This window comes from Pteropus alecto, unplaced genomic scaffold, assembly GCF_000325575.1.
Source record: "Pteropus alecto unplaced genomic scaffold, ASM32557v1 scaffold92, whole genome shotgun sequence".
NCBI classification, from domain to species: Eukaryota; Metazoa; Chordata; class Mammalia; order Chiroptera; family Pteropodidae; genus Pteropus; species Pteropus alecto.
In genome coordinates, this window is record NW_006432447.1 from 8,185,866 (window position 1) to 8,195,600 (window position 9,735).

Below are 9,735 nucleotides of genomic sequence, written 5' to 3' on the forward strand. Positions count from 1 at the left end.
AAAATGAAATCTAAACTGATGTCATCAAACAGATTTAATTGCATTATCTGAGATTTCCTGCATTTTCCACTTATACAACCAGCCAAGATGCTCCATTGAAATTCTGCTACCAGATATACTACCAGAAGGCTGCTCCTTTGAAATTCTGTAAAACAGTTCAGTATACACAGATTAAGGAGCAGTCTCAAACTTTAGTCATCTTTGAGATAGAATTCCAGGACAGTGAGGGAGGCTTCCAAGACCAGGGTTGTGTCTCTGGTGTCTGAAGAAAATTGATCTTTGGCCCCCTAAACTGGTGAGAAACTAAAATCTCAGTAGAACAGGCTACAGCAAACAGAGGGCTAATGGTGGAGTGGATCTTTTGGTCAAATAAGGAATTACTGTCATGAATGTTCCACTCATGGCAGGAAGAAAGGCTGCATATTCTCTGATGAGCACCTAGTCACTAGGGGTGCCTTGGTCATGACCAGAGATTATCAAGGTTAACCATTAGCGCTTCTCTTTCCACAATTGAAACACAGGCTTTTAGATTCCAAATAGTGTGTGCAAAATACTTTCCCAGATCTGAGTAAAGATGTCACATAGTTTCAGTAGATTATCAACCCCATGTTATTTAGTTTCCAGGGTTTCTCAACCTTGGTACGTAGTTGACATTTGGGTTGGATAATTCTTTTTGAGGGGCTGTTCTGTGCATTGTAGGATCCCTGGCTTTTTCCCACAAGATGCCAGTAGCATTTCCCAATTGTGACAACCAAAAAGGTCTCCAGACATTGCTAAATGTCCCCTGGGGACAAAATCACTCACAGTTGGGAGCCACTGAGTTAGTCAAAGAGAAGTCAGATGAGAGACACTGACTAGAGTGAAATAATTTACAATGCTTCCTCCAGCCTATAAACACAACAATAATTCCTCAGCATTTTTTGAACTCTTGCTTTGTCCTAGAAACCGTGCTAAGTGCTCCTTATGCATTTAACCCTCTCATCAATTCTACAAAGCAGTTATTATCTTCATCTTACAAACAAGGGAACTATTAGTTAAGCAACCTGCCTAAGGTCACACAACATGTTAAGTGCCAGAGCAGAGACCCTAACACAGGCTGTGTGTGAGTCTCCAATGCCAGCAATCTTAACCTCATATAACGGGCTCATTTCTCTATGGTCAAACACACCCCTCAGCGTCCCATCAGGTAGATAAATGTGCACAATCTGAAATCTGGGGCTTCTTTATAAACTTTACTCTTTTCCTTTAAAATTGGAAGCTATGTGTGTGTGTAAGGAAGGGTGTTGCATCAGAAGAAACCAAAACCTTGTTGTAAGAAACAATCCCGAACATTATTTAAAAAATATAACTGAGATTGTGCAACTAAATGACAGTATGGCCTGTGGAGAAAAAACAAGTGTGATCCCCCTAGAGAAGTGTGTTTTAAAGAGCAGAGCACTGGAACATAATCATGAGACGTGGGCAAGCTTTCTTATTCTGTTCTTACAGGTCAGAAATAATTGTATTTCCCTATAGTGCAGTAGGTTTGAAGGGTTTCTGAGGTAGTGGCTTAAACATGCTGCAAACTCTTTAAAATGAGTGTCCTACAGAAACACTTAATAAATCAACCCCCACCTCTGCTGCTAAAAATCAAAGTGTGTGTGTAAGTGCGTGGGTGTGTGTGTGTGTGTGTGCGCACGCAGGTGGCATTCTTGGACTTCCGGAGTTTCATCAATTCAACTGGAGCCCTTGACCGTGCTTAGGTGCTCTTCTAAGTCTGCAGGAGAGCAATCTTCTTAACTGCTGCTCTGCCAAATTTATAACCTCTGTTCTCAGTCCAGCAATCGAACTCTAAGAAATCCTTTGGAAACCTAAAAATATATTATTAGCAATACGACTATCTGCAGTACTAGTGATAATTACAATAAGAAGGCATCCAAGATAATAACAACCCGTTATGTTAGTGCAACCCTCCATGGTTTTGTACAATCCTTTCTCCTGCTACCTATTTTAATTCTTACAACCCCACTGTGAGGACAGGTTGCACTAGTGCTACACTGAACAAATAAGGAAACAGAGGTTCAAAGAGATGGAGTAAGCTGTCCAGATCTAATTCTCCTGATTGCCAGCCCAGTGTTTTCCCCACCATATCACATTCACTTCACCCTTTTAAGTTACAGGTAACTTTTTTTTTTTTTAAAGAACCATGGTTTGCCATGGGGCTGTAAAGTGCAGCATAGGGAATATAATCAATAATATTATAATAACCATGTATGTTGCCAGGTAGGTACTAGACTTATTGGGGGAAGGATCATTTCGTAAATTATATAAATGTCTAACCACTATGCTATAACACCTAAAACTAATATAAAATAATATTGATTTCAACTGTAATTGAAACAAAATAAAATCTAACTAAAAAAAAGCAGTTAAGACATTAAAAAAAAATACATGGTTTGCTGCCCCCATGAATGATCCTGCTCCACTGCGTCTGCTAACTCTGATGGATACACCGGGGGACACCATGTCCAGTCCCTCTCTCCGTGCAGCGGTCAGTGTTTTTTCAAAAAATGTCAGTCAGAATATATCATTTGATTGCTTAGAACCTTCTCATGTCTCTCATTCTATCAAACTTTATTTTGCAGAAAACTGTAAAGATATATAAAAGTAGAGATTTTTATAATGAGCCCTTCCCTATGAGTCCACCACTTGCTCCAATAGTTATCAACTCATGTGTGGCTAGTCTTGTTTCATTTATAATCGCTCACTCTCAGACATTATATTATTTCCTATCTCTCTTTGTATAAAATTCAAAATCCTTACAATGGCTCACAAGATCCTACCCGATTTGGCCCTGGCCACCACGATGTTCTCACCTTATATTCTTGTTAAATGTGCTTACCCTCCTGATGTTACATTCAATATATTATGTCCCCAAAACAGTGCCAGCACACAGAAAGTACACACATCACACACACACACACACACACACACACACACAGCTTGTTTTAATGAATGAATGAATCTTGGATTGGGTCTAGTTCCTCCAGGTACATGGTGATGTTCTAATCTCATTACATAAGGGCTTTTGATTGTCATGCTTACCTATCATCAAGGTATACCGTGTGTGCTTCTTTCCCCTGCCACCCTCCCACCCCGTTTCCTTTCATTCTCTTGTCTTTCCCCTTGATGCCCTCTATACGTGCCTTTGCTTCTGGAACAGTGAGTCTGTCTCTGGTCTAGATTGGAGTCTAATAAACCATCGTGTTTTCCTTTCAGGTTTGGAATTCGAGATACATCACAAAACTTTGGGATGATTCTGGAAATCTTCAAAGGGATCATGGCTATTGGCATTACTCCCTACACCCTATTCCATTAGGGTGTACTCCAAGTTGTGAAATTTCTTGATGCACAAACCTTGTGTTGAATAAAAGCCTTTTATTTTCTTCTTCTAGGAATTGAGGAATAGGTTCATTGGTAAAAAGAATTAAAAAGTGAAAGAATATGGGCAGAAATAAATGAGCCAAGTATATGTACCTTACTTCAGGGGTATGAAGGAAGGCGGACGGGCTATAAAAGGATCAGAGTGAAACAGAACTGTAAAAAAATCCAACTTTAAAAAAAAAAGGAAAAAAAAAGCAGTTGAGGAGATACCGAAAAAACACCCATAGTTTGCTACCCCCATGATTGATCCTGTTCCATTTCCCATACCCCACGAGGGAGGCAGTAAGGCAGGCCACTCTAAAGAGATTTTTATCCAGGAAGAACACAGAAGCCTGCAGGAGAGGGGGAGGGTGAAACTGTGTGTTACATTATGTGGAAGCTGCGACATATCTTGGAAAACACTCTGGTTTTTGAGTTGGTTAGACCTGGGTTCAAAGCCCTGCTTTGTCAACACCTAATTAATTGGATGACCTTGGGAAAATAGTTTAAGTAAAACTTCTACATGCCTCGATTTCCCTCTTCGTAAAATGAGAAAATCATTAATTCCCATGCAGGAGAATCACGAGAATTAAATGTGTAATATATGCAAACCTAGCGCCATAGAACTGAACATAGAGGATGCACTCTGTATATGAGGTTTGCTATTATATTTGTTACTATTAATTTTGTTGTTGTTATTATTCAGGCATATACCTTAGCTACTCCCTATACTTCCCTTCCTGCTGGCAATGGCTTGTAGCATATAGGTAAATGAGTACTACTTGTTGAGCAAAGAGAAACATATTCCTCTCCTTCAAGAAATATTTCTATCAACTCTAAATCATCTCTTCTCCACTTTTATTTCTCTGACTTGGCTAGTTGAAACGTCTTGAGCCAAATCTAATTTCCCTGATCAGTTTACCACTTTGAAAATTTGCAAAATGTATTAGCATAAAACTGGGGAGAAGCTTGCATCAGCAAACTGGACTGATCTCCTACTTGGCCCAGCACCAACACTCAGTACACAGTGCTCTGTCCAGAAAATGCCTTTGAAGAACATGCAGGTCTCTACAGATGGCTTTGCTGCTCCTTGGCCCGTGATTAGGGAACGACAGAGCAAAGGAGAGACATTGGAGGGAACCCTGCCTTTTGTTTTCTAGTAGAGAATTTTATTGGGTACATCTTTTGTAAGCCAGCTCACAGGTTGTAGATGGGCCACCCAACAGTTACATCTTGAGTCCCAAGCACCCAGTACTCCATAGGTAAGTTTCAGCTCCTATTTTATTACTCTTATGTAATACCAAGATAAAATTATATACTTTCCCAGGTCATTTTGGGGATTCAAAATACAAATATAAAGAGCCTGGCATCTAGTGGATGCTCACAATATGGTAGCTGTAACTGAAATTCTTTAATAGAAGTGAAAAAATGGTTTACAGGCCCCGAGAAGTTCCTGACTGTGTTCAAAGGTATAGTTCAAACATGAACAGTGAAGCTGAGGAAATTAAAAGGCAGTCAGTAGTCTATTCTAGCCAAAAGTTATTAAGGAAAGGACCAGTAAGTTAATAGATCCGTAAGTCAAACCATGGTTCGAATAAATTCTATTTAACTCTTGAGTAACATTTTAACTGTATATATTTTTCTAGTTTTTATTAGGCTAGGGGCCCAAAACTGGGAAGAAAATGAACCAAAGTTGATGGGAAAAAAAAACATGTAAATATTTCATCCTTTTGAGAGTAAAAAGAATAAACGGAAAAAAAACCTTGGCATTTTAATTAACTGGTTATGTGAACATTATAAAAAACGCACACGAGATAACTGTGTGGTATACATGTATTAATATTAATTACAATGTTTTAGGCATTTACCAGATAGGCTTAGAATTACGTCTGTATATGAACTCAATTAAGCCTCACAACAACTCCACAAAGTACTATTATCCCCATTTTACTGATGATAAAATTGAAGCACAAATAGGTTAAATTACTCATGCAAAGTCACTTAGTAAAGAATTGAGCTGGCACTCAAGCCCAGGAGGATTAACCGCTGTGCTATAGTGTATTGTGTAGAACACAATATTATAAATTTCTTTATTGTTTATAGCTCATATTCCTTTTCAAGAATTTCAGATGTTTAAAGCCTTTTATGTATACTGTCTCTATGGCATCATCATCTTTTCAGCAACCAAAATTAGAAAACTCAGGGTCATTTGTTTTCTTTTTCTTCTTTAGTACTCACATTCAGCCCACAGGATTCTGCCTTCACAACTTTTAAAAGAAATTCATCCTTTATTTTCTAATTTTATGGCTTTCTGATCCAACTTGGGTCTTCACTGTGCCTTTCCTGAGTTGTGGTAGTATCCTCTCTCCATTCTCCCCTCCAGCTCTTTCTCTCCTCCAGCCATACTTTAGGTGTGTCACCCCGCAAGAGAAAATAAGTTAGCATTCGTACATGGGGAAGCCTTGAATACAAATTAGTTAAACAGTCTGAGGTTCTAGTATAGATAACTATCTAATACGTTATGTTCTCTCATATGCTCCTTTTAAGTTATGTGTGTGCTTAACCATTAAGTTTATTTATTAATTTTATGAACTCGAAAATAATAAAATTCATATTGTATTGTTTATAAGCTCAAAAGTAATAATAAAGGGTTATCTAGTACTTTAAAGTTCCATGTACTTATGCTAAGTACAATAAGTCAGTAACAAAAGGACAAATCCTGTATGATTCCACTTATATGAGATATGGAGAGTAGTCAAATTCGTAGTCAAATTCATAATCAGAAAGCAGAATGGTAGTTTCCAGGGGCTGAAGGGAGAGAGGAATGGGAGTTGCTGTTTAATGGATATGAAGTTCCAGTTTTGCAAAATGACAAGAGTTCTGGAGTTGGTTGGTTTTAATGGTAGCACAACAATGGAATACACCTAATGCCACTGAACTATACGCTTTGGGAGGGTTGAGATGGAAAACTTTATGCTCTCTGTATTTTACCATGATTTTTGAAAAAAGAATAATTAAAGATCAACAGATTTTATCCAAAAAGTTGGAAAGTTTCTGCTTTGGACCGATAGCTTCTAGCAGCACCTTCCATTTGTATCCTGGTTCTCACATTCACGTGTGTATCATGCCATTTGAACCTAAAGACAACTCTGTGAAGTAGAAAGCATAGTTACGGTCATTATCCTCAACTTTACATTTGGGGAACTTGAGACTCAGCTGGATTGAGTGACCTGTCTGTGGTTCCATATACCTGATTAATGATGCTGGAACTTGCATTAATGAAAGTTTAATGTTTTCCGAGGTTTAGCTTTCGACTTCTATTTTAGCACATAGCATTAGCAAATTTATAACAATATTGGACTCCCAGCCTGAGGAGGAACTTGCCAATTTTTTACTTTCCAGGAGAGGCGAGACAGAACCCTGAAGGTCTGCTGTCCCTGGCAAAGGGCGATGGCTAGCATCATTTGCATTTGCCTTACCACAATATGGAAGTTGCCCATCTCAGTGGTGAGGTGATGTGCTTAAGACTCAGAGGCTGTTTTCATCAAGGATATTCTGTGACTTGAGTAAGAACTTTGCAAGGTAAATCAAGAAGAATGAGAAGAACTTATACTTTGTGACAACCCTTTCTTTATAGAACCTAGGTGGATGAGAAGGAATTTTTCTTTCTTCCTCAGATCCCCTAAACTTGTGATTTTTCCCTTGCTTAGGGGAGAGAGAATACTTTCAAATGGCATTTCCCTATCTACATATAAAACAATTATGTATGGGATTACCTTTAAAAAGCCCTGTAGGCGTGTGTGGCATACAAATGAAAGAAGATGCACCATGAGTGATAATTATTTAAGCTGATTAATGAGTGCATTGTGATTCACCGTATCTATTATTCTCTCTCTATAAATTTAAAAATAACGATTCTCTAAGGGTTTTCTATGGACACTTCGGAAAAAAGAGGAGGTGGATTCTATAGTCAAAATTTAGGAAATACTTGAAAGTTTACTTGAAAGACACAGAAAATATTAGAATATTAAAGACTCTAAGGAGTCTTGCATTTACTACATATTTAAACACAGTGTAACCACATTCTGTTCCTAAAGTTGATCTGACTATTGAAACCCATTTTTTTTTAACCAGACAATGCCTGTTAACAACTTGTCAAACTAACATTTCACAAGGCATATTTTGGTGAACCTGTTTTAAAAAATCATGTGGTGACTCTGTTCATGAGAAAAAAACAAAACTCAAGGGCAGTTTCCTGTTCTTTCCGACAGGAACAGCTTTTCAGAACTAGGGAAGATTTATTATTATTATTATTAAATGTTATTATTATTATTATTATTTGGATCACAGAGGAAACACAAGGAAACTACCTGCTTGCCTTAGAGAAGAATTAACTTGGATTCCCTAACCAGAAGTTATCAAGAGTAGAGAGGAAGAAAAGAAACCCACAAGAGTTTGGTAGCCAAGAGAAGTTAGCCTGGACTACTCAACCAGCTTGTCACAGGTTTACAGTGTTGGCGATGCAATTTGTGCAGAGTCCCCACACTTGCTTAATGCACATGTTGGCAAGGAATCCATGAATAAAACTGAAAGTCTTAACTCACATGGATTTCCCTATATGACTAAAGTCTAACTTCCCATGAATGGTACACAATATTATACAGCTTTTTCAGCACAGAAGCCTGACAGCTGGTAGATCATTTGTAAATAAATTGATGCTATATGTTTCTCTTTTCTCTCTCTTTCATTGTTGATTTATGACCTAGTAAAGATTTTTTGGACAAAGAATCTTGATTTGCATAAATACATGGTTATGAAATTTTTCTACAGAAGAGAAAGGAGTTCTGACTACATTAAGCTGAGTAAATAGAAACTTCATGTTTAATTTTTAAGTAAAAGTTGACCTCCCTTCAATTATAAAAATAAAATTTGAGTATTCTTACAGAAAGAAACTTTACTTATTTATCAGCGTACTTTCATGATCAAATAAAAAAAAAAATATGAGGCAGAGCGATGGAGAGAACCTGTGAAAGACAAGGAGAGCATCAGAGGCAAAGAGAGACAGAAATTGAAACAGAAAATAAAAAGAAATAGTGATGAAGAGAAAATCAAAGACACAGACAGAAATCAAGAGTTATAGAGGGATTAATTCCAGAACTCATACATTAAGTGGTTAAATCCCCCTTACTCTACAATTTCTCTATCTATTTTTAAAACAATGTCAACAATGTATTTTCTTTCCCTGACATCATGCATTAGGCAGCCCCCCTTTTTTCCATAAGTTGTCACACATATCATGGGTGAAGAAAAACATGATTTTAATGGTCAATCAACTCTGTGTATCAGGAAGTCATTCTAGAACTCTTGAGTTTAGTTTCACTTTTATGCTCAAACACCATTTACAAATACATTCCTGAAAAACAAAATGACTGTTTTTTAGTTTTCAAACAAGTAATTATTAAACTGAATGAAGCTAGTTTAGCTTTTGGTGCTAAACAGCGCCAACTGAGGCTTCTCCTTGTCCAATGTGGCTATGGAGAGGAATCTGCATTCAAGGCAGTTGTAAAACAAGTAGATAAATAAATAACACTGGCAAAGGCAAAAATAACCAAACCAAACACCTCTTTGTCAGGACACGTTATAACTTCATCATGAGGACCTTGCAAAACTTGATTATTCACTTTCTGAGTTTGGTCTCTGGGAGACAACATAAGGGTAAAATGAAACCAGATACTTGGTTTTCAGATCCTGATGGTCACAGCTTTAAGAGAAAAGCAATGAGAAAAGTCTACTCACCAATGTCACAAACTTCAGCTCCTTAGCTACCACACTTCGGTCTAGCCAGAAGGAAAGCAGAAGCAAGAAGCTAAGGCGAAGGCTTGCTGTCCTGGCCGAGAGGAGCTGGGCAGCTCTCATGCTGGGGAGAGCTGTTTCTGGCAGGAGTTAGGAGGTGCTACTTCCTGTGCTAAAGCCATTAGAGGGGAAGCTATTTAATTAAGGATTAAAAGAGGAGGAGGAGCTGGGAGGAGCCAGATTCATAAACAGTAAAATCTCCAGGTAGTTTGGGACTAGGTTTGGCATGTGTCTGGTCAAATAAATTTGGGGCTGGGTGCTAGAGATCACAGTTTCCTGGATTTAAGTGAGAACATTGAGGCCCAGAAAGGAGAGAGCTGTTGCTCAAGGTCACAGAGCATTTTCGTAGACATTTCTTTTGTAGTTTACCTTTTATCTTTTCTTTAGATGGGGTTGTGATACGGTGTTTGTTTTTTGGCTGTCATTTGGGAGAAAGATCTACCCTGATTATGGAAACTTTAGGCCAGCGATTCCTAATCT

The 9,735-nt window shown here is 38.0% G+C and overlaps 1 protein-coding gene across 2 annotated transcripts in view; it reads right to left on the reverse strand.

Moving 5' to 3' along the window:
* Window positions 1-9,402, reverse strand: part of ACPP (acid phosphatase, prostate) — a 41,367-nt gene extending 31,965 nt beyond the window's left edge. Inside the window, exon 1 of one of the 2 annotated variants that reach the window (XM_006907246.3) lies at window positions 9,199-9,402. In XM_006907246.3, coding sequence (XP_006907308.2) covers window positions 9,199-9,318 — 120 coding nt within the window. In that variant the 5' untranslated portion in view covers window positions 9,319-9,402. The remainder of the gene's footprint in view (window positions 1-9,198) is intronic. The other variant, XM_025043651.1, reaches the window with a different exon arrangement.
* Window positions 9,403-9,735: the final 333 nt, after the last annotated feature.